General features: G+C 40.4%; 1 protein-coding gene across 6 annotated transcripts in view; it reads left to right on the top strand.

Annotated features, from left to right (window-relative positions):
* The window catches only part of NEDD9 (neural precursor cell expressed, developmentally down-regulated 9), a 188980-nt gene extending 178400 nt beyond the window's left edge, over positions 1–10580 (top strand). For all 6 annotated transcript variants that reach the window (XM_090269818.1, XM_090269819.1, XM_090269817.1 and 3 more), the window contains 5 exons: positions 1722–1823; positions 2267–2368; positions 3563–4810; positions 6119–6208; positions 8277–10580. In XM_090269818.1, coding sequence (XP_090125944.1) covers positions 1722–1823; positions 2267–2368; positions 3563–4810; positions 6119–6208; positions 8277–8786 — 2052 coding nt within the window. In that variant the 3' untranslated portion in view covers positions 8787–10580. The remainder of the gene's footprint in view (positions 1–1721; positions 1824–2266; positions 2369–3562; positions 4811–6118; positions 6209–8276) is intronic.
* Positions 10581–26408: the final 15828 nt, after the last annotated feature.

Raw genomic sequence — 26408 nt, forward strand, 5'->3', positions numbered from 1 at the left:
CATCCCATGTGCTTAGATTTCACCAAGGGTTATTTTCAGATACCAATACAACCCAGCCCCCTCCGTTCTTAAACTAAAGATGAAGCTGTTTAGCTGGCCTTTAGCATAACCAGCCTTGGTTTTCAATTAGCATTATTGCTAACTTGGCAACCTTGGATAGAATCCACTCTTAGAAACTTTTAGAATGAACAAAAGCTGTGTTGTGAGCATGTTCTATTATAAAACCAAAATAGAGAGCTATAAATAGAGGAACTGATGAGATAGACTGAGGGAAGATACTTAATTTCTTTCCTCAAGAATAGTGAAGAAAATTACATAAGGGCATTAGGAACACAGTGTGTTTTTCTTGAGGAAAGGGCATCCTGCTTTAAAAAGGAAGATTTGCTCTGCACAATATATATAGGGGCCACTCAATAAAATGCTTCTGTATGCTCCCCACCAACACACCTTAAAGCAATAGATTCCTTAATTAAACTGCAGGCAGTGATTTGATAGGGTTGGTGACTGCATACTAATCTCCTTTATCTTCATCGAAAGAAACAGCCACAAGCACCAGGGGTTTAAAACCAAACTGAACTTGGGCATTTTACAGCCCCTGGGGAGAAGAGCATTGGTGCATTTGGCTGAGTTCCACCCACTTGAGCACACGACGACAGCCATGAGCATTTTTCACATAGTTTCGTAGGCAGCCTGACACCAGAGTTTTCATATTAAGAGAAAGGATTAAAAATGATGGTCTCCTAAGGAACAACCAACTCTTTCTTATTTGCAATATCTGTTTTCAGAAATGTCAAGGGCAGGTGGGCTCTATTAGTCATTCGGGGGCAGAGGTTAGGCAGCAGCAAGACCCTGTTCACTTAGAAGCCCTTGGAGGATTAAATATATTTCGAAATGAGTTTTAAGTTCAAATAATTTCTGTATCCTTGCTTAGGACACAATGAAGTATGTAGATGTGAAAACATGAGCCTGTTGGGTGCAGTTTGTTTTACTGACATTGGCTCCAAATGCCAGAGGTGTGATGAGTGTACTTGACTTCTGACATCCCTTGGACTTGAGTACTGTCTGGGATCCTTGCTTCCCTGGTGGAAATGGGAAAATGATTAGAGACCTGAACTCTGTTCCTGGGGACTCCCTGACTCAGTATTTCATTTGTTTTCTAAGTTAGATTGAAAGCTACTAGAGGCTTCTAAAGAGGCAGCACTGTGTGAGCTTAGCTGCATAAAAGTCCTCTAGTGGTCTATGGAATTTTTGTTGTAATCATAATGTCAGATGAAGAGGCATCCTGGGGAAAGTATGAGAGGAATTTTTAAGTGGCTGAACTGTATTTGTATTATTCACTTTACAAATACTTTTAGAACCTTAACATTTTTTTTTCATTATGCTGGGCTTTTGATGCTCCACAGCCATGATCTAGGACAATCGTAATGTAAAAGTGATCCTCCCTTAAGATACACTTTGGGAATTGAGACTTTATCTGACCAACTTTGAGAGGATTTTGCTACCATGGGGAAGGAGAATAGAGATATTTCAGGGATTTGTTCTTCATTGGGATTCAAGAGGGATTTAAAAGTTTACTGACCTAGTGTCCCCTTGTCTCCTCCTTTTTCTGTCTTCCCTATTTCTTTGGATTTTTTTTCTTTGATGAAAGAGATGAGGAGGCTAGGAGACTGACTCAGGACTTGGACTTGGAATTTTACACCTCCATGTCTCCTTGCCCACAGGTGATAACCCCACTAAGGACAGGCCATGGCTATGTGTACGAGTACCCATCCAGATACCAAAAGGACATCTACGATATTCCTCCTTCCCATTCCACTCAAGGGGTACGTACCGGGACCATGATCCCCAGGGGACAGGAGCTCTTCAGGTGACATTTGTTCAGGGCTACAGAGGAAAGAAAAATTACAAATTATGTATATTTCATATGAAGCTTGATTTGTCTATTCAGGAGCCATTGTAACCAACGTTATTTAAATTATGTATTCTGGATTTGCTTTTTCAGGAAATCTTAGGCTTTTATCTGACAAAGCTTTTTGTTGCTGATCACTTTATCATTTTATTTCAGAAAGTATATAATTTCAACTACAGTTTAAAGTACAGACAATGTAGATATTTTATTTAAGATCATTTTTATATTCAATATAAATCAAGAATAAGAACATAATACATAAGCTGGTAAATAAATCCATAATTAAAAGCTTAATAGTATAAAAAATGACAAGTAGAAGACATTTCTATTCCAGGTAACGCAGGTATTTCTCTTCAGGTGTATGACATCCCTCCATCATCGGTGAAAGGCCCTATGTTTTCAGTTCCAGTGGGAGAGATGAAACCTCAAGGGGTCTATGACATCCCTCCCACTAAAGGGGTAAGTGAGCTGCTACAAAGCAGCACAAAAGTGTGTGTGTGTGTGTGTGTGTGTGTGTGTGTGTGTGTGTGTATTTACTGGGATAAACATGCAGGGCAGACCAAAGGGGAAAAACGAGTCTGTGAGAGAGTAAAGGGATGGGAGATAAGGAAAGAGGGAGGAAGAAAAGACAATAATTAAAGGTAACTTAGAACCACATGATTTCACTGATATGTGGAGTATAAAACTGAAACTCATGGACACAGACAACAGTGTGGTGGTCGCTGGAGGAAAGGGGGTCGAGGGGTTGTGGAGGAGGCATAATGTATGGTGATGGAAGATGGTTTGACTTCGGGTGGTAGACAAGAGCAATATTCAGGTCTTGTATTATAGAAATGTACACTTGAAACCTATATGATCCTGTTATTCAATGTCACCACAGTAAATGTAATTTTTAAAAAAATTAGCATGGCCTCTGCTCTTGTGGTGCTCACAGAGAAAGGGCAAAACAGGCAAATAAATGAGTGGAAACTAGTTTTTAGAAAGGTAACTCTAGGGATTCCACATTAAGGGCCCTGCACTAAAAAAAAATGGGGTAGTCAATAAGGAGAGTAAATAAGGTTAAATCATTCATTCAGCAACTAATATATCTCATCTGTACATAGGGTGTTAGAGCTTACTCAATCCATGTGTATGTGTTGATGAATTTGATTCACTCAGTTACCCTCAGAAGAAGGCCTACACAAGAAGTACAGTTATCCTTATTTTATAGATAGGGGAACTATGTCTCAGGACATTTAAGTGGCTCATTAAGTGTCACACAGCTGATAGAGCTAGGGTGAGAGCTTAGGTCTTCGGACAACTAGTGCAGTGTGTTAATGCCTACTCTGCCTCTCAGCCTGAATCCTCTAAGGAAGGGTACCCAGGAGGTGGTCAGAAACATGGGACTGGGACCCAGGGAGAGAAACTCAGCCAAGAGGGTCCACGTAACAGGCAGCACTGGAGCCAGGGGAAGGATGTACTTGTCAAAGGACGGAGGAAGTGGGAGCAGAGCAGAGCCTTGGAAATACCTCTTGTTAGTGGGTGGAGCTGGAAGAAGAAGAGGCAGCAAACAGGACTGATAATCCAGGCCTTCATTTAAATGTACAGTTTTTTCCGCATGTTAACACGAGCCAACTCAACAAATACTAGCTTTGGTTTGTACTTATTTTCCAGGTGTATGCCATTCCACCCTCTGCTTGCCGAGATGAAACAGGGCTCAGGGAAAAAGAGTATGATTTCCCTCCTCCAATGAGACAAGCTGGAAGGCCAGATGTCAGACCTGAGGGTGTGTATGACATCCCCCCAACCAGTACCAAGCTGGTGGGGAATGACCTTCACATGAAATATAACTGTGATGCTTCAGGAGCTGCTGAACTGGCAACCCAAAGACACCAAAGCATTTCCTTGAAACCCCCACCCCCACGGATGGGACCATCAGTGGGCACTCAGAACGACGCATATGATGTCCCACGAGGGGTTCAGTTTCTGGAACCACCAGCAGAAACCAGTGAGAAAGCAAACTCTGAAGAAAGAAATGGTGTTTATGATGTCCCTCTGCACAACCCAGCGGATGCCAAAAGCTCTCAGGATGTAGTAGATGGAATCAACCGATTATCTTTCTCTAGTACAGGCAGCACCAGGAGTAACATGTCCACATCTTCCACCACCTCGAAAGAGTCTTCACTGTCAGCCTCCCCATCTCAGGACAAAAGGCTCTTGCTGGATCCAGACACAGCCATTGAGAGACTTCATCGGCTCCAGCAGACCCTGGAGATGGGTGTCTCAAACCTAATGGCATTAGTCACCACCACGGACTGGCGGTGTTACGGATACATGGAACAGCACATCAATGAGATACGCACTGCGGTGGACAAGGTTGAACTGTTCCTGAGGGACTATCTCCATTTCGCCAAGGGAGCTGTAGCAAATGCTTCCTGCCTTCCAGAACTCATCCTCTACAACAAAATGAAGCGGGAGCTCCAGAGAGTGGAAGACTCCCAGCAGATTCTGAGCCAAACCAGCCATGCCTTAAATGAGTGCAGCTGGTCCCTCAATGTCCTGGCCATCAACAAGCCCCAAAACAAGTGTGATGATCTGGACCGGTTTGTCATGGTGGCAAAGACGGTGCCCGATGATGCCAAGCAGCTCACCACAACCATCAACACCAATGCAGAGGCCCTCTTCAGACCAGGCCCTGGCAGCTCGCATGTAAAGAATGGGCCTGAGAGCATCATGAATTCCACTGAGTACCCCCACACTGGATCCCAGATGCAGCTGCTGCATTCTGGAGACCACAAGGCCCAGGCCCTCAACAAGACATTGACCCCAAGCCTGGGCAAGGACCAGCCTGTAGCTGACTGTAGCAGCAGTGATGGCTCTGAAAGGAGCTGGATGGATGATTACGACTATGTCCACCTACAGGTAAAGAAACCAGACTCCTAAAGCACCTACATTCACATTCAGGGAGCCCAGAACTAAAAAGCCTGTGAAGCTGGTAGGTTGGACTATCAGAGGAGAGAACATGATTAATGTTAATCCTAGTGAGTTGCTACTGGGAGGCAATGTACGAGAGGAAGAGCACTGGCCTGAATGTCCAGAGTCCTCACCTTGAGACCTTTCTCTGACACTGATTGTATGACCAACTTATGTAACTTCTCTGGATCTTAATGTCCTTATTTGCAAAATGAATGTATTAGATCCCATTGATTGAAGAGATTCCCCAAGTAGGAGAGTGGGCCCTTGGATAATCATACCAGTTCCATTCCTGTTTGCACTTTATGATATAGTTCCACATGGTCATTTATTTTTTATAAGTGGGGGAAGTTTAAGTGTTAAGAAAAAATAATTGAAAGCCTCTGCACTAGAGAATTTCTAAGGTCCCATCATCTCTACGTGTGTGTGTGTGTGTGTGTGAATACTTAAAAAAACAAACAAAACCCATATCAGACTTACAGTGAAAACCACTGGGCATTTCCCAACTGACCTAGAATTTCACCTGCATATGGGAAATTGGGCACAGTCTGCCTCCTACAGGTGGAAATTCCACCAAGTTGACCTGGGATCCTGACAATTTGCCATTTCACTTTGGGGGATTAAAACATTCTACCAAGTTCCATTATTTAGAATTTGGTTTACTATCTTATTCTGCCATTCTTTTATTAGACTAAGAACCAAAGATTATCCTGAGAACTATCTAACTTGCAATGCCCTTGAGTGCAAGAGGCTAAGGAAGGAAACAATGAGCCACACCTAGTGCTCAGGAAAGGGCTGGTTGTCTAACTATGTGAATTGAGAAATATTATGGTGTGGAGTTCTAGATGATTCAAAGAAACTAGAAGTGCAATGTGGACCACATTTAGACCTAAGTTGGGAGATTAATGGGTTCACATATAATCCATTAGAATGGAAACCTGAGAAATAGTACTGGATAAGGAGGCTTGAAGGAGATCATGAATAGCTCTCCAAAAATGGTTAAGTGGAACAGAGAGGGCAGCGCCCCACATAGAAATGGGTTTCATTTTGCAGCCCTAAGTAGCATACACAGTGACTCTGGAAGTCTGGCTGAGAAGCACGTCATCCCTGCCTGGGATTCATGGGGTGTAACTGGGCATGTGGGAAATACCAAGGCAGTGGAAAATTAAAGAGTATTTACACATTTGTCAATGAAATTGTTATCATAAGTGAATCATAGTGGTGATGTAATGTTTTCTTTATGTTGAAAAATAATAGGGTAAAGAGGAGTTTGAAAGGCAACAGAAAGAGCTGTTGGAAAAAGAAAATATCATCAAACAGAACAAGTTGCAGCTGGAACATCATCAGGTAAGTTCAATCAGAACAAAAACCACGTGGTATTGAAAAGATTTCCTGCTTAATAAGAAAGGTATAACTTCAAAAGATCATGATTTTGCTCCTTCCAGCACACTTTGGTATAAATAAGCTCCAAGGCATATAATAGGGTGTAAGAACAAAGAGAGGGTTTACGATCTTAGTAATCCAGCTGGTGTACTTGGATTACATCCAAACACCAATTTTTCCAGGCTGAGCCTGTGCATCTATTAGGACTGTTTGGGTTAAGGCTGTTGATCTCAATAAGCAAGACCCATTCAAGCTAGCCCAAGCAAACAGGTTCTATACTAAGGCCATAGTAGGGAAATTCGGGAACAGAAAATGAAGATAGAGCCAGGTCCAATGAAAACTAGGACTGTAAATCTGTTCTCCTTCTTGTACTTCCTTTGCTTTTCTCTAAATCTGCTTCTCTCTTCTCCTCTGTTTTCTCATAGTTTCCTCTGCTTATCTACTATTTGGTTCCCCTATAACTTTACAGAACCCATAAATGGCCTCCCAAAGCCCTTTCTATAGAAGGCTTTTCATCTCAGCTTCCTCACCTCCTTCTGTGCTTCATTAAATTCCTAAACAAAGAATCTGGTTTGGCCATCTTTATCTATCTATTTCTAGATATCTATCTACCTACTTACCTCTCCCCTACAACACAAGTCTATGGCTTGGCTGTTCTTGATCAGATCCAAGGGTATGAGGGCAGGATCCAATATTTTCAAAATATATCCAAGTCCATTTACTAAGGACTTTGCACAGGGCAGATTGATTCAAAGTTGAGCTTCATTGGGGGCAGATAATGATGGGTATTGCTAGTGCAAGGGCATAAAAATAAGGAAAATGAATTGCGGATTTATAAGCCTTTTTTTAGATGAAATAAAATGGCATATAGAGACATGAAATGGCACACTGCACTCAGGAAACCAGAGTTCTAATTCTTACTTTCTGACTAACCAACTGTGTGCCCTTAGACAAGTCATTGAACCTCCCAGAACTTCAGTTACTTCTCTAAAATGAGAAAGTCAGTCACAAGATGATATATTTATGAGCATATTTGCAAAAGGATAAACTCTATCTTGAAGCATCACCCTGTCTCTGTTTATGTTTGCTTTAACATTTGGCAAATTAAGACTGCAGAGCTTTAGGTAGCTTATTGAAACCATAGTGATTCCTAAGAAAAAAACAGATTCTATGGAAGAGTAAAGCTCACTGGGCATTTCTTGGGGAAGGAGCTAGGTGAGGTTATCCCTGCTCTGACTCAGCCCTACCTCAGGGTGAAAGATTGGGTCCTAAGCTGAGGTTACAGATAGTCCTTACCTGCAAGAGTCTCTCCTGAGATTTGGTAGAATAGCTGGAAGTTATTATCATCGCAACTTAAAGAATATACAATCTAGGTGCAATAATGAGAGAAGAAAGCTAACTCTCATTGAGTCTGACTCTATGCGATGTCCTTTGCTTTCAATTCTGTGAAGCTGTTATGGTGCACAGTTGGCATTCAGATTTCCTTAGAGATATTCTTTTACATAGTGCACATATAATTATATGCATTAGTCTTCTCTGTAGTGCTGGATAATAACATTATGAATCTGGACAGAAAGTGTAGGAATGGGTCATGGATTGTCATTTATACCAAGAAATAGGTCATGGATTGCCATTTATCTAAGCATCCTGAAGGACAGTCAAGACTTTCCTCTATAAGGAGCAAACTGACAGTGATTTACTTGACAAAGAGATCCCTACATTTCATTTTTCCCTTGTACCACTCGACATTTAATAAACATTTACATAGAGCCTACAATATTCCAAACACCATTCTAAGCACTTTGTAAATATTAATTCATTTAACTTTCATAAAGGTGTAGGTAACAGAGCTGGGTTTAAACATTACGATACCTTCCAGTCTTAAGGGCAGAGGAAGCCAACCAAGGCCTCGCATCTAATAAGCACCTGGGATTAAAATCTCAATCTTTTAATTCCAAGCCCTGGTTAATTTTCATTACAGCACACTATCTTACCTTTAATGAAATCTTTTTTTTTTTTTCCTACCTTGCAGCTAAATCAGTTCCAGTTGTTGGAACAAGAAATTACAAAGCCTGTGGAAAACGACATTTCAAAGTGGAAGCCCTCTCAGAGTCTCCCGACCACAAACAGCAGCGTGGGCGCTCAGGACAGGCAGTTGCTTTGCTTCTACTATGACCAGTGTGAGACCCATTACATTTCCCTTCTCAATGCCATTGATGCTCTCTTCAGTTGCGTCAGCTCAGCCCAGCCCCCGCGGATCTTCGTGGCACACAGCAAGTTTGTCATTCTAAGTGCACACAAACTGGTGTTCATTGGAGACACGCTGACAAGGCAGGTTGCTGCCCAGGACATTCGCAACAAAGTGATGAACTCCAGCAACCAGCTCTGTGAACAGCTCAAGACTATAGTTACGGCGACTAAGATGGCCGCCCTCCATTACCCGAGCACTACAGCCCTGCAAGAAATGGTACACCAAGTGACCGACTTGTCCAGGAACGCACAGCTGTTCAAGCGCTCTTTGCTGGAGATGGCCACATTCTGAGAGGAAAAGGAGGAAAGGGGACTGAGTGGTTTACTAAGGAAAACTGGAAATACTGTCTGGTTTTTGTCAATGTTATCTATTTTTGTAGATATTTTATATAAAATTGAAATATTTTAACATTTTATGGATTAGACAACATTCAGAAATTCAGGGAGTTAGAGGGAGAGCTTTTTTTCTCTGTGTGGTCCTATGTACACATACAAGCATCTAAGACATAAACTGTACAGGAACTGGTCCACTCGCGTTTGTGTGCCTGTGTGTTTCATGGTTGTTTGTAGATGTTTGTCTGATACATTCCATTAAAAAACATGAATTAAGAAGCACCTTAGTAAACACATCCTAATGCTGCATTTTTTTATTTTTATTTTTTAGAAAACATACCATATTGCTCTACGTATAATAGCAATTTATTCTGAGCCTGTCACTTCCACATCTGGGAAGCAGAGTATATTTGCAAATGTTCACCTCCCAAATTACAAGGCGTGGTATAATTTGTCCTTGTTTTGAAACTCCTTCTAAAATTGACTGTCTAGGTACATATTACAAAATGTCTCACTTCTGGTTGAAAAAGCCATCTTAGAGAAGAAGTTTCAGAAAGTCTACATTGATCCAAGCACCTATATTTTATGTGCTAGAGAGAGAAGAGACACGTGTTAAGAAGTCAAGACCCCAGTTAGGACTGGGTTGTTTCGACACCAAGAGGACTTCACAATACAAGGAGAACATGTGCTCCCCTGGGGCTATTTAATGGTCTGTATTTTTTAATGATTTGGCCGTGAGATTTTTCAAATGATGTTTTCAAATTTGTGGAAACCGTATTAGTTACAGCAGGAATTTATAAAGACACATCAGACTATAATCATCCACAAAAAGAAGACCTTTCTGACTTCCAGCATTCACTGAGGTGCTACTATCTCCCCATTACCTGAGGGAAGCTGATCAGTTCCTTGGTCACCTGAACTTGAGAGCTAACAGGCCACATCCTACTCTTAAGAGAATTCATTGCTTGATCTTGCACCATCCATAAAACATACATAGGCAGACCTGACACTGAAAGTAGCTATTTGAGCCCATCTAATCTTTACAGCTGTCTGGGCAACAATCTACACAGCCCACCACCATCTAACCACTCAGCACAGCATCCATTCCATAGTCTGTCCTCTTGCACCTGCTGGTGTTGGCATAGCACAGGTACACCACAAGCCATCTGATTGATCATGGGGCACATAAAACACATTCTGCCTGGTGAGAAAATGTACTCACATATTACCAAGTCCAGAAGCACACTATGGTCTTTCAGTCCAGTTCTTATTTAATGGTTTTATTCCAGCCTATTTGAAAACATTTTTATTTGTAATACATGCTTTGACTGAATTAAGCTGGCATGGTTTAAACAACCAAATCATTGGAACAGGCCAAGATTTTAAGAGAAGAATGATCTCAGTATGGTACAATACCAGTGAAACTTACAGAAGGTGCTTTTCGAAACAACTGCTATTAAGTTCTCAAAGTTTTGTTCTGCCAAAAGAAGGTTAAAGGTTGTATTGTTATATGACAAATAAGTGAATGTGTGGGGAGGAAGGGGGATTGCTGAGAACAGACAACACTTGTAAGTGTGTCTTGTAGATTTCATTGTAAATGAAATATACATTGTAAATGTGTATTTCTTAGGAGATGACAGATTTAAGTAGTGACAGTTCATGTTTTTAAAACCAAAATGTTCTATCTGTATTACTCTTTTTGTTATCTTGTATGTAGAGGCTATTTTAAATCATTAAATTTTTTAGATCTGTGTTTTCATAGCCACTGGGTTTTCTTTTCCATGTTTTTTTCCCTATCACAGAATTAAATATAGGCTTATTTTGGCACTCCTAATACAGAAAGTCAATTTATCAGTATTATAGATCTGGGTTTTTTAGGCAAATTTAGTTGTATATTTTTAAAGTTTGTGTCAGTTCAGAGTGTATTTGCATTTGAAGAAAATTCTAGAATCAGTGAACATTAGCAAAACCAAATATCTGGAACAAGGCTTTTCTTCACCAGAAAGCCTATACCTTTAAGTAATGGTAGGATATTTCTGCTCTCATACGGATCTGCCATTCATGTGGTTTTAGAATCAGAGGAATTTGTTGCATTCATTCTGGAATAGATATAAAGAAGAAATTAAAACAATATTTGATGAAAAAAGATTCACAACTACCTAAATTATTTTTAATGCTTTGACTGCTCTTTCACTAACTTATCCTACCGGGATTTATAAAGTATTTGAATATTTGAATATACCTTGTATCAGTTGTCCACATCTATAAACATTAATTGATTTTTCAACAAGTGTCAAGGCACTGCAATGGGGAATGGAAAATCTTGAAAAAAATGATGCTGGAATGACTAGATCTCTCCATGGGGTGGGGGGGATGAATATTTACCTTACACCCTACACAAAAATTAATTCAAAGGGATCATAGACCTAGCACTCTAATACTTCTAGAAGAAACAAAGGAGAAAATGTTTGTGTAGGTACACAGTTTTCTTATAATACAAAAAGCATAAATCATAAAAGAAAAACTGATCATTTAAACTTTATCAAAATTCAAAGCTTTTACTCTTAAGAAGACCATTAAGGAAATAAAAAGGCACAGACAAGGAGAAAATATTTATAGCACATACATCAGCCAAGGGTATGTATCAGAATAAGAAGACAACTAAATTTTTAACTGAGCAAATATTTTGAACAGAAACTTGACAAAAGAAGACATGAATGAACAATAAGTAAATGAAACATAAACACCAAATACAATCACTAAAATTAAAAAGACAAGCCATTCGAACTGTTACAAGAAAGACAAGCAAATGGAGCTCTCATACATTGCTGGTGAGAATGTAAAATGGTATAAACACTTTGGAAAATTGATTAGTAACTTATTTAAAAATTAAGTCAATGCCTACCATATAACCTAACAATCCCTCTCCTAAGGATGTACCCAAAAGAAATAAAAGCATGTGTCCGTACAAAGACTTGTATCAAACTCCTTATAGCAGCTCTATTTGTAATAGTCAAAATCTAGAGACAACCCAGGTGTCCATCTATGTGATACAGACACACAATGGAATACTACATAGAAATAAAAAGGAACCAGAAAAATGAAAAAGCAACATGAATGAATTTCAAAATCATTATGATGTATAAAAGAAGCTAGACCAAAAAAGAATACATATGTCTTTATTTACGCAAAATCCTAGGAAATGCAAACCATGGTGACAGAAAGCAGAGCAGTGATTACCTGGGAGGGGGACTGGTGGGAAGAATGGATTAAAAAGGAGCTCAGGAGCTTTGGAGAATGATGCAGTGATGGCTTCACAGGTATATGCATGTCAAAGCTCATCAAATTAAAACAAAACATACAGTTTATTCTTTGTCAATTTTTTTTTTTGAGGAAATGGTCTAAATACTCCAATTAAAAATCAGATTCTCAGCCTGGACTTTTTTAAAGCAAGACTACATTATATGCTTTTTTAAAGATACCCACTTTAAATAAAAATATGCAGGTAAGTTAAAAGCAAAGGGATAGAAAGAGATGGACTATGAACATTCTAAATAAAGACAAAAAAGCTGGAGAACTATATTAGCAGACAAACTAGAATTCAGAACAGGGGCAAAGAATGGTATTACATGATAAAAAAGATCAACTCATAAAGAAAAAGAAACATTGCTAATTGTGTATGTACCATATCACAAAATTTAAAAATATATGAAGCAAAAACTAATATAACAAAGGACAAATGGAAAGTCTAATTGTAGGTGGAGGTTTAGATACTTCTCTCTCAGTAATTAATAGAACAAGAAACAAAAAATTAGTAATAATTTTTAAGGAAGGAACAAATGGAACTCCCTGCATTGCTGGTAGGAATGTAAAATAGTACAATCATCTTGGAAAATAGTTTGGCAATCTCTTATAAAGTTAAACATACACTTACGGTACATATAACCAAGCAATTCCAATCATAGGTATTTACCCAAGAGAAATAAAAATCTATATCCAAGTGAAAAACTGCTTTATTCATCATCATCTCAAATGGAAACAATTTTAATGGCATCAAGAGGTGAGAAGCTAAATAAATTGTGGTCTGTTGACACAATGGAATACTATTCAGCAATAAAAAGGAGTGAACTAATTTTACAGGTAAGAGCATGAATGGATCAAACTTAGAAACACTATGCTGAGAAAAAGCCAGGCAAATAAAGAGTACATATACACGAAGCTCTAGAAGATACAAATCTAATTTGTAGTATCAAAAACCAAATCAGTGATTTCCTGAAGTCAGAGGTGCAAGTTGGGAATTATCTGGAAAAGAGCACAAAGGGACTTCCTGGTGTGATGGATATGTTTTATTTCAGTGCTAGACGTACATTTTATATCAGTGCTGTATATGATGGAGATGTTTCATAATTTGTATTGTCCAAGACAGTAAACAATAGTCATGTGTGGCTGGCTATTAAGCACTTGAAATGTGACTAGTACAACTGAGGAAATTTTTTAATTTTAGTTAATTTTAATTTAAATAGTCACAATGTGATTAGTACTCACCATTTGGGACAGTACTTTATGTCATGATTCTTAAAGTAATTATGCAAATGCATATCTTTGTCAAAATTATAATATACACTTCAAACACATGCATTTTATGTTATGTAAGTCATATCTCAATGAAGTTGGGTTTTTTTTTAAGATTTATTTATTTACTTTTAGAGAGAGGAGAAGGAAGGAAGAAAGAGGATGAGAAACATCGATGTGGGAATCACTGATAGGTTGCCTCTTGCACACCTCCAACCGGGGCCTGGGACCACAACCTGGGCATGTGCCCTGACTGGGAATCAAACCAGCGACCTTTTGCTTGGTGGGATGATGCCCAACCAACTAAGCCACGTCAGTCAGGACCCAATTAAGTTGATTTTAAAAAGAGGCAAAGCTTTTTTCTAATTAAACCTTAATTTTTTCAAGTCGATATTATATTCAATTCACAGAAACACTGGAAGGCCCACAGAAAAGGTCAAATCCAAAGTTCAATTTTTTAAAAAGTCAGTCCTAGTTCATGACCCACCAGGAAGACAAACTTTGTTTCTTACTCCCCTATTCAGTAAAAGTGCATCTGGGCCTTAGATGTTTCCTCATAAACCACATTGACCCTCTTCATAGTTTTTGAGGAATTATGACAAAAGAACTGTTGCTATTCACCAGAGGGCATAAAAAATAAAGATTAAATTATTCATTGTATGTTAGCAGGCACATCTCTGCCCTTCCCATCAATAAGGCAACCCCTGTCCCAGCCCAGGGAGCCTCCCAGCCAACATTTCTGCTCACTCAGCAACATGCTGGGCAGCAAAGGGACAGGAAAGAAAAAAAACCTGCTCTCTGTTTTTCTGTGTTTGAGACCAAAAGTAAGTATGCCGTTTAAACAATTTCAGGCAGATCATAGACAAATGCCCAACTGAAAGCTTCAGGCAAAGACTTCAATTGTACAGAGAGTCTGGAAAGCAAAGTGATCTAGGATGGTTAGAAGCAGGCACATGCAATGGTTGGGGTTAAAGAGATTGATGGCAAATGAAGGGCTGACTGGATGAATGGAGGGCAGAGGAAAGCCTGGCAAAGGCTAGCAGTCAGGAACAAGTACAGCAGAGCGGATATGGAGAGGTGGGGTACTTGCTAGAATATACCTCATACCAAATATTTATTGGCTCAATGAGACTGAGCATTAGACAGGATACCGTATTCTTCCAAACAAGAGGAAGGAGAAAGAGCATGCCTAAGGGCACAAGATGAGACAAAAGAGATAAGAAAAACAATGAAGACCATGAAAGGATAAAAAGCAGAGAAGGAGAGAGGAAGGGAGAAAAGGGTCAGAAAGAGGGGAGGGGAAGCAGGGGGTGGAGAACAGAGAAGGACAGGGAGAGAAGAGACAGCAGGAAGACACCTGACAGAGAAATCAGAAACAAGTCAGTGAAACAAATAACAACATCAAGAGATGTAGATTCTAAAGCAATATTTCATCTTCTTTGATAATCTAGGTTCTCAAGATATTTTGAGAAACAAATTATTGGTAGATATGTTATTGTGTTGTCATTTTGGAAAATACCTCTATGGTACATGGCTCATCTGGCGCAATGTAGTACTCATGAGCATATTAAAGGCTCCTAAGAGTCTTGCAATGAAGAAACCTGTCTTGTCCACTGTTTCCCAAAACTTTGCTGACCTTAAGATCTGTTTTCTCTCTGAACACTTGTGAAATCTTGGTCTAAGATGTTCAGATGGTTAGTCTTTGTTTCCCTTTTTCCACAAAAGGATGAGGCCTGCTATGAGGCTCATATCACAGAATCTTGGCTGGTCTCACCCTATTATCAAAATCAATACCTCTACCTTTAACAGCTCTTTAGAACCAGCAGACTAAGGAGCAGCACTTGTTTCAACCTTTAGAACCATCCTTCTCCTGAATCTAGACAAGGCACCTACACAAACAAACTTTATTGCTTCCTCAATCTATTTCTCCTCATCTGAATGTCTGAAAATAAAAATAAAGAAAGCAAACAGATGATTAAATTGGATGAAGTTTGCTAAAGAATCAATTCCTTTGGACAAGGATTTTCTTTTTTTTTAAGAAATGCTTTGGGAAGGTCAATCTTATATGAAGAGTTTTAAAATAAAAGCACTTTTCAGAGAAAAACAAGGAAATGAAAGAACAATAAAATATATAGAGATAGGAAGAGAAATATAAGCAAGGACAGACAGGCCTATCCAGGGATTTAATCCAAGAGGAGATGGAAATGTTTCTTGAAAAGGTGGTAGTAGTGATACAGACAGTAGTTCTGAAAATAGCGCTCTGCAGTGTGGAAGGTGCTAAGGAAGGGACCAGTAAATCCTGAAAGCTCAGTTACGAAGCTTTTTTGTCAATTCTAGGATAAAGGACAGAGGTAGCCTGGATTAGAAAGGAGAAGTGGATAGATTTCAGGAATGTGGGAGGGGAAATCAACAGAATGGTGAAAAATTGGGCATGGTGCCTGAGAAAGAGGGAACTAGGTTGAGGCATCTGGATGCATGTGGATCCATTCTGAGCTAGGAAGTACCAAAGGTCTTGACATCTCCATGGAACAGACCTGTGAAGTCCATAGTTCAGTCCTCCTTGGCAATGAACATCAAGCTAGGCCAAGAACAAGTGGCACCGGCCAAGAAACCCCAGACTGTATTAGGAAAAGGCTATGTGAGGCCCACTTTACTTCCTTCCAGGTCCTAAACATGCAGGCACATGCTTATTCTGTGTTGAAAAACAAGAAAAGAAGAGAAAAGAAAAACAATCACAACAGACTTCCAGTCAAGATGGCAGAGTTGAAAGACATAGCTTGCCTCTTTGCAAAACCACATCAAAATGACAACTAAAATACAGAACAACCTTCACTTAGAACTATCAGAAATCAAGCTGAATGGAAGTCTGACAACTATGGAATTAAAGAAACCACATCCATCCAGACTGGTAGGAGGGGTGCAGATGAGGAATGGGATGGTCCCTCACTAATGTGTGGTGGATAAAAATTCAGAAGGGATATCTCAGGAGTGAGCAGTCCAAGCTCCACACAAGAACCCCCAGCCCAAGGTTCCAGTGCCAGGAATATAAGTCCCCACAACTTCTGGTTGCAAACACCAGTGGATATTGAATCGGTAGAAGAAACTGCTAGAGCCCAAAGCAATTCCTCTTAAAGATCCCACACACAGACTCACCTACTAAGACTCACTCCCTCTGAGCCCCAGCACCAAGGTAGCAGCTTGAAAGGCACAAGTGGCATGAAGGCAGAAACTGAAATGTCTGGCATCAAGGCCAGCAGAGGCCATTGTCCCTTTGCTGAACCCTCCTCCAACAGAGCCATAGAGCCAGCAGGCAGGTGCCATATCTGAGACTCCATCAACCTGAATAACACTGTTTGACCCCCCTTGGAGATCCCTAGAGACTCTGTCCCACCCAACTTACAGACCCACAAAAGCTGCTTTTCCATATGAAAGGCTGGTCTTGGGTCATGCTTCACAACTTTCCAAATCCTATCAAATAAGCAAGAGCTGGCCTCAGTGAGCCCCAGGGCTGACACTAGCTGCAGCCAGCCTAGATTCACAGCTTGTACCTGGGAATCTCCAAGCCCAGCACAAGTAGCAGCCATCTCAGATTGCTTTATAACTCAGTTCAGCATGTCCCTGGGCAAGACACAGGTGAGAGCTGACGTTAACCTGCACCACCTGGGAAACCCCAGGGCTAGTGCACAGCTACAGACCACATCGGACCACCACCACCCTACCCCTGCACAGCCTATCCTCCCCGGTGGGCAGAGGGTGGTTGTCAGTGGTCACAGCCAGTTCTTGCAGCTGACTGACCCGGGTAAATCCCTCCCATTGACCTGTCAGCAGCAACCAAGTCTCAACTACAAAAGGAGGGTGTACTCAGCCCACACGAAAGGTGAACCTCAAGTATTCTGCTTGGGTGATAGGGAGGCTGTGCCACAGGACTCTGCAGTACCCCTACTTCATTAGGCCACACTACCAAGACACGGAGTCAAAGCATCTCTACTTATTACATAGAAACAAACACAGGAAGGCTGCCAAGATGAGGAGACAAAGGAACATGGCCCAAATGAAGGAAGAGATCAAAACTCCAGAAAAAAAAAAAAAAACAAGGGGGCTTCCGGTCAAGATGGATGTAGACAGACACGCTGTGTCTCCCTCCATAACTAAGAAAGAATACAACTACCTCAGAACTAGAAACAAACAGAAGTTCCAGAAAATCAAACTGCATGGAAGTTCAGCAACAAAGATATAAAGAAGAAATACTCATCCAGACATGTAAGAGGGGCGGAGCCGGGGTGGAGAGGACTCAGTGTGGTGGTGGCATCAGCAGGGGCACTGGCAGGCTGGCTGAAAGCTCAGTCACACATTTTAAAAACTCAAGAGGGACACATGGGGAGCGTTCCCAGCTCCTCACCAGACCTCCCAACTCATGGTCCCAGCACCGGGGAAAATCAAGCCTCATTCCTCTGACTGTGCAGACCAATGGGGGTTGGGGTGGAGGCAGAAACTGCCAGTCTCTCAGCAGAGTCTACTTGTTTAAAGGGCCCTCATGGTCCTAGAATATACACAGACCCACCCACTCTTGGAACGACAACCAGGGCAGCAGCTAGAGGTGCGACAGTCTGGTGTGGGAGTCGGAGAGGTTCCCTCTCGGACCCCTCCCCCACATACAGCGCCACAACGTGCTGAAACAAGTCACCCTGCACTGACAAATACCTAAGGCTCTGCCCCTTACAACGTAACAGGGACCTCACACAGCTCTACCTGGGACGCGGAGGCAAACAAACACAGGAGCCTGTCAGAATGAGGAGACAGAGAACTATGGCCCAAAAGAGGAAATGGATCAAGGTTCCAGTGGGAGAACTAAATGACGAGGAGATAGCCAACCTCACAGATGAGGAGATAGACAACCTAACAGATGCAGAATTCAAAGCACTGATGATAAAGATGCTCACAGGCTTGACAGATATGCTTAAGTACGGCAAATGCATAAGAGAAGAAGTGAAGGCTATGCTAAATGAAACAAAGCAAAATCACACAAAACCAATGTTGAAGGCAAGGAAACTGGGGTTCAAATCAATGATCTGGAACATAAGGAAGAAAAAAGTCAACCAGTGCAGAATGAGGAAGCAAGAATTGAAAAAAATGAGGAAAACTTCTCAAATTTTACGAAGGAGATGGACATACAGGTCCGGGAAGCATGGAGGTTCCCAGGCGAACTGGACCAGAGGGGACCACATCAGGATGCATCATGGTTGAGATGCCAAAGGTGAAAGATAAAGACAGAGTGCTGGGGGCAGCAAGAGAGAAGCAGAGAGTTGTCTACAGGAGGGTTCCTATAGGACTATCAGCTGATTTCTCAGAGGACACTTTGCAGGCAGGAAGGGACTGGCAATCAGTATTCAATGTGATGAAAGACAACCTGCAACCAGGATTACTCTATGCAGCAAGGCTATCAATTGGAATGGAAGGGCAAATGAAGTGCTTCCCAGGCAAGGTGCAGCTAAAGGAGTTCATCATCACCAAGCCATTATTATATGAAATGTCAAAGGGACTTACTTAAGAAAAAGAAGATCAAAATCATGAACATTAAAATGACATCAAACTCACAACTATCAACAACTGAATCTAAAAAATAAAAACAAAATCCAACTAAGTCAACCAGAATAGGGACAGAATCATAGGTATGGGGATCATTTGGAGGGTTATCAGCTGGAAGAGGGGAAGGAGAGAAATGGGGATATGGTGCAGGGATTAAGAAACATAATTGGTTGGTACAAAATAAACAGGGGGAGGTTAAGAATAATAGAGGAAAGGATGAAGCCAAAGAACTTACATGCATGACCTATGGACATGAACTAAGGTGCGTGGGATTGCTGGAGGGAAGGGGGGTACTGGGCAGAGGGGAGCAAAGAGGAAAAAAGTTGGAACTAGTGTAACAACATAATCTATAAAATATACTTAAAAAAAACAAACCCTCCAGAAAAAGAACTAAACAAAATGGAGATAAGCAATCTATAAGATGCAGAGTTCAAAACACTGGTGATAAGGGATGCTCAAGGAACTTAGCGAGGACCTCAACAGCATTAAAAAAATCCAGTCAGATATGAAAGATTGAAAAAAAGAACTAATTGAAATAAAGAACAATTTACAGGGAAACCACAGTAGAGTAGATGAAGCCACGTATCAGATCAATGATTTGGAACATACGGAAGCAAAAACGACCAATCAGAATAACAACAAGAAAAAAGAATTAAAAAAAAAAACAAAACAAGGACAGTGTAAGCAGCCTCTGGGACAACCTCAAGAGGTCCAGCATTTGTATCATAGGGGTACCAGAAGGAGAAAAGAAAGAGCAAGAAATTGGAAATCTATTTGAAATAATAAAAAATGAGACATTCCTTAATTTGGTGAAGGAAATAGACATGCAAGTCCAGGAAGCATAGGGAGTCCCAAGCAAGATGAATGTAAAGAGGCCCACTTGAAGGCACATCATAATTAAAAATGCCAAAGGTTAAAGATAAAGGGAATCTTAAAAGCAGCAAGAGAAAATAATTCTTTTATGTACAGGATATTCCCATAATACTGTCAGCTGATTTCTCAAAAGAAACTTTGCATGCTAGAAGGGATTGGCAAGGAATATTCAAAGTCATAAAAATCAGGGACCTACAACCAATATTACTCTATCCAGCAAAGCTATCACTTAAAATAGAAGGACAGATAAAGAGCTTCTCAGACAAGAAAAATCTAAGAGTTCATCATCACCAAACCATTATTCGTCGTCGGCAGCCGTCCGTCTCGAGAGACGATGGCGTAGCTTCCCGAGAGTCTATCTGCACCGCCGAGAATATGAATGTTAAAAGGACTAATTTAAGAAGAAGATCAAAACTATGAACAATAAAATAGAAAAAATATATATATATATCTATCAACAACTGAATCTAAAAAACAAACTAAGCAAACAAGAAGGACAGAGACAGAATCATGGATACAGAGAAATTTTGATGGTTAACAGATGGGAGAGGGTTGTAGGGGAATGAGTGAAGAGGTGAGGCGATTAAGAAGTACAGATAAAGAGTTACAGAATAGTCATAGGATGTAAAGTGCAGTATAGGAAATGGAGCAGCCTAAGAATTTATAGCATGACCCATGGACGTGAACGAAGGTTTGGGGCTGGCTTGAAGGACTGAGAGGTGCTGGATGGAGGGGAGCATAGGGAGGGAAATCAGGACAACTGTAACAGCATAATCAATAAAACATAATTTTTAAAAAAAGAAATAAAGAAAAACAACCTTGAAAGGATTTTAATGAATAGAGGTTAATAAACAGGGGAGAAACCTCAAAAAGGGCCACAAAAAAAAAATTAGCATACTGATTTTTATCTCAGTGTTGACTATTACCAGTCTGTAAAACAAATTCCTCTGTAGCCTGGGTGCGTGGGGGGTGAATGTGGGGTGAAAGAGAAAACCCATACCTCGCAACATAATTTAAGCCATCTCCCAACAACTATAATTAAGAAAATTGAGTTAACAGAAGGGGCATCTTATTTTGTCTCCTCATGGATAATTTTCTGGGGAGACAAGAGTCAGCAAGGGATGATGTTAAATGAAAACATACCCCTAATTTTCTCTGGTCTGCCTGGCAGTTAGGATACCATCAGACACCAGACACCATCTATCCCTCCCCTGGTAGTCACAATCCAAAAGTGGTTTATGAGTCTCCTTTATGACCCAGGGAGCATAACAGGCTTTTCAGAATTGCCTGAGCCTTTTGTCACTTAAATTCTAGTAAAGAAGTTGAAGTCTCTTAAGAACAACAGTTGTGAATGCGGCATTTAAACATTGGTAAGAGCAGCAACATACTCCAGAGTGTTGCGCAATGCTGAAATACCAAGACAAAGGACTGGTGTGGGTGCATTTTCATGAGGATGTTCATTCGTAAATGGAGAATTTACTTAATATTGTCCTTGCCCTTGGGCAATTATTTCCACCTATCTGTCTAGGCATCCACCCAACACTAGAAAGGTTGTGAGATTTGACAAAAGAAGGTTTTAGTTGAATAATGCATCCCTCAATCCTGTTTGCAATAGAAAAATCAACAAGCAAAAAGAAAACAAAAGGCCTGCAAGAAGCATTAGGAAGAGGGCTTGTAGGGGCCTGTCCTGCAGAGAAAAGCTTTCTAGAAAAAAAGTAATCACGTCCCACTGCTCACAAAGGAAAGTGGACTTGTGTGTGTTTACACTTCCCAGGTGGCTGTCTTTGCCGGAAGAGGCTCCCCAGGAGTCCTTTGTTTCCCTGCTAGTGCAAATGGCCAGCACCCATTCACTCCAGGTAATAATGTCTTTATCTGGACACCACCTAGGGTGATTTCAAAGCTTTTCTTTTAGTGCCCAGAATTTTGCTGATTTAAAGGAGAGTTCACTTGGGATCCCTCGGGGTAGCCTCACACAGCACCGCCTTGTGGTCTGGTAAGGAATCAAAAGGCCTACAAAGGCAATTTGGTTTTCAGAAGGGATTCTGCCACCAACCTAACTAAAATGGAGCCGTTAATGCAGACCTTGTTCAACATTGTGAATATAAGCTTTTAAAATAATTCTCAAGTGCTCTACAAATATGTAGCATTACTATTATTCCTTTGTACATCTCTCTATTCTGTTGTGTATTTCAGATCTAGACCATATTGAGTCTACCTTCTCCATCTCACAAGCTTGACTCACTCAAGGAGCACAATTTGTGGATTGGCTAACATCAAATCACCCAGGTGGCTCAACCCCACTACAGCCCAGATTTGGTACCCTGTACCTTCTGCCTTTTTCCAAAGTGAAAATCACCTTTGAAAGGAAAGAAATTTCAGACTATCGATGAGATTCAAGAAAATATGACAGGGCAGCTGATGGCGATTCCAACAAAGGATTTCGCAGAGTGTTTTGAACAGTGGAAGAGATGCTGGGAGAACTATGTGAGGTCCTAAGGTGCCTACTTTGAAGGGGACTAAGGTGTCATTGATCTGTGTACAATGTTTCTTGTATCTTCTTCAATAAACGTCTCTATTTTTCATATTACATGGCTGGATACATTCTGGACAGACCTTGTACTCTCCCTCCACCTGCAGCTGGGCAGTCAGCACATCTTTTAGTTACAAAGTTTACAGATGTCAGAGCCATCTGTTAGGGCTTAGACATTGTTGCTCTCAGGTTCAGAGCATTTGGAGCTTGAATGTTTCCATGAACTGATCAGTCAAGCTTGCATCGGTGAAATTGTAAAGTGGCCGAGATGCCTTCTAAAAGTAAAAGGAATGGGATACTAACCCGTAATGCTATCTTTGAGAGTCAAATATGTTAAAGCTTGTCTGAGACCAGATTTCAGGCAAGGGCATTAGTTCTCTGAAGGGCGACAGACAGTAGCAGAAATGGAAATCTGGACTGTTGAGCACTCAAATCTGGGAAAAGTTGCAAGGAAAGATTGATCTGGGGCATGAGAAGTAGCCAGTAGAAGAGCTTGTCTCACCCTAGAACCTTCACAGTGCGCCTATGCCATAGAAGAGAAGAGCTATGAGCCCGATGGCGTTGGTCCATCCCATATTACCAGGGGACATTTAACTCTGCATGAGTAAAGGCAAAGCCCATGCCTCATTGCACAGCCCATGAAGACCTGAGCTCTTATGTGCTCAAAATCTTTCACATGAACACGTGTAATACTAAAGATTATAGCTGAAAAAGAGAAAACATGGAATAACTTAGGTAGAAAAGATTAGATGAAGAGAAAAGTTAGAAGATGAATATTCAAGCCATTAGGTATTAAATAGTTACTGACCCTGGGTATCAAATTTGTCTCTGATCATCTTGGTAGTGAAAGGCAAAATGGAAAACATAATAAGTTAGTTATAAAAATCTCACTTCCATGACAAGAGGGTGTCGATTACTCAAGAGAAGCAAAATATTTCTTGATGTTCAAATATGAATACATTTGCCTATAATTTACATACTGGTAACAAAACTTTTCTTCCATTAAGCCTTTTGTCAATTTTCTTGGTAATTGTTGTCCTACATGTAGGCATCATGGTTGAAAGTTTGCAAATATTGTAATGTGCTAACAATTTGAGTATCAAGATAGGGAAGTAAAATAAAGGTTGAATCATGTGGAGAGAACACATGGGATGATGTAACATCACCGTTACCCAAAACCATGGATTCTTAATCCAGAGATGAGTGTCTGGTCTACTTCCACCAATGTTGCAAGGGAGTGTGCTGGAGCTGTGTTCATAGGGAGCTATGAAATATGAAATCCAGCCTCAGAAACTTGCAAACAGAGAAACCACAATCATTCCAACCCCAACAAAAAGAGGTCACTATAAAGTAAATGATGAAAAATTACTTATGTAAAGTGAAAAATACAACAGTAACTTATGGGTAGTCTAATCTTGCCCTTTGAAGAGATTTCAGTTTTTATTTGTTATCTTTATGGATACTGCAAAGTCCTTTGGTTTTTAAGGGCTCTTACAATGTGGAATGGTGGGGTTTAGTTGGGGGTGGTTTTATTGATTTGTTGACAATGATTTGTCAACAAATAATCAAACTTTGTAACTAAAAGATGTGCAGACTGTCCAGCTGTAGGTGCAAGGAGAGTACAAGGTCTCTCCAGAATGTATCCAGCCATATAATATGAAAAATAGAGACATTTATTGAAGAAGATACAAGGAACATTGTACACAGATCAATGACACCTCAGTCCCCTTCAAAGTAGGCACCTTAGGACCTCACACAGTTCTCCCAGCATCTTTTCCACTGTTCAAAACACTCTGCGAAATCCTTTGTTGGAATCACCATCAGCTGCCCTGTCATATTTTCTTGAATCTCATCAATAGTCTGAAATCTCTTTCCTTTCAAAGGTGATTTTCACTTTGGGAAAAGGCAGAAGATGCAGGGTGCCACCTGGGTGATTTGATGTTTCACAAAAAAACTTTTCACGATATGTGATGCATGAGTGGGTGTGTTGTCATGATGAAGCTGCCAATCACCAGTTGCCCATAGCTACAGTTGTTTTCATCATATTGCATCTCTCAACCAATGAAGAACATTGAGGTAGTACTTTTTATTAACTGTTTGGCATGGAGGGTGTACTCATGATGGACAACATCTTCCCAATAAAAAAACACAGTTAACATGATCTTGATCTTGCTGTGAGTTTGCTGCACCTTCTTTGGGTGTGGAGAATCAGGCAACTTCCATTGGGATGACTGGGCCTTCATTTCTGGATCATAGCCATAGACCCACCAGTTATCTCCAGTTATGACCTGCTTGAGAAAATCTGGTTCATTGGTAGCATTTGAATCAAGTCATTAGCAACTGTTGCATGATGTTACTTCTGCCCTGGTAGCAGAAGCCGCAGAACAAATTCTGCCACAAGACATTTTATGCCATGATCCTGTGTCAAAATCTTGAACACAGTAGTTTTTAGAATCCCCAGATCAGCTTCTAGTTCTCACAGTCAGTCACCAATCTTTGCTGATTGCAGCCATATACATTCAATATTCTCAGGTGTTTTGCTTGTTGTAGGACTTCCAGAATGTGGATCACTTTCAACAGATTCTCGATTATCTTTGAAGCGTTTGTGCTACAGTTTTATTTGCGCTGCACGTATTGTATCATTTTTGAAAGACTTCCGTATCATCTGAATGGTTTGCTTAATGCAAAATTTGATGCAGATTCATTCCTCTACTTGCTCAGTCATTTTGAATGTGATGGCCACACAGTACACATGCTCACTCAACAGCATCTACTGCCCCTACTGACTAGTACAGTGAAGTCATTATTGTTCACGCATGCTCATTCCATCCCACTCTCCTTGGCTGCCAGGTTACATCAGTGTCATGCAAACTATTCTCATTATATTAACAATGGCTGGAGTTTTCCCAGACAGACTTCATATATCACACTCCCCTCCCATTCCCATGGCAGGAAAGAACTTCCTTGCACCCTCACACACATACATTTCTCCCTGTGACTGATACTTCCAAATGGCAGACAAATATCCTTCAGTTTTCACACAGACTGCCTATTAGTTGCGAGGAAAAAATAGTAATTACTCAGTGGTGAAATCAGAAAACCCCTTGATGGAGTGGAGTGATCAAAACCAACACCATCATGAGGGGCAGAGGGACACCATGTGCCTCCAGAAGTGAGACCCTGACATGGTCACAGCATCATCCATATAACATTGAATTTCCTTACCTGATCATGATGAAACATCAAATAAACGCAAAATGAAGACTACTTGTTCTTTTTTTTAAAGGTGGGGGCAAGCATATTCTGTAAAACTGTCAATGTTATACAACACGAAGGAAAGTTATGAAATGTTTTCAGATTAAAGGAGGCAAGAGAAAGCTGATGACTAGATAGACCAACCACCTGGCCCTAGCCTGGGTCCCATCCTGGAGAGAAAAATAAAGGACATTATTACTGGGTCAATTATCAACACTGCAGTACACACAGTAGATTAAATAGAAGTATCTAATCAATGCTAAATTTCATGAGTACTCTGGTTCTGTAACAGAATATTCCAGTTTCTAGCAAATATGCACTGACGTATTCCAGGGTAAAGAGCCACAGTGTAGGCATGTATATTTCAGAAAACAAATTTTGTACATGTTAACAAGGGAATCTCAGCAAAATCTGCTATTCTCATTCTTACAACATCTCTGTAAATTTGGAATTGCTTCCAAATAAAAAAATTTAAAACAATGACACTTTAATTTTACCTGTAAGAGTTTGGCCTCAGTAATAGAACTTAGGTTTAAATCTCTCTGCCTCTTAAATGTGTGATCTTGAGCTATTTCACTCTGAAAGTCTTGATTTCCTCATCAGTAAAATGGATGTATTAATAATAGCTGTGTCGTGGGCTTGTTACATGCCTTAAAATTACAAATTAGAACTTGTAAAATATTTAGAAGAGATTGTGTACTGCATCATACAACTTTTTGATAAATAACTACTATGGTTCAGAAATTAAAAACAAAACAAACACAT

Source organism: Furipterus horrens, unplaced genomic scaffold (genome assembly GCF_987537825.1).
Source record: "Furipterus horrens unplaced genomic scaffold, mFurHor1.1.pri manual_scaffold_3, whole genome shotgun sequence".
In the NCBI taxonomy this organism is placed as follows: domain Eukaryota; kingdom Metazoa; phylum Chordata; class Mammalia; order Chiroptera; family Furipteridae; genus Furipterus; species Furipterus horrens.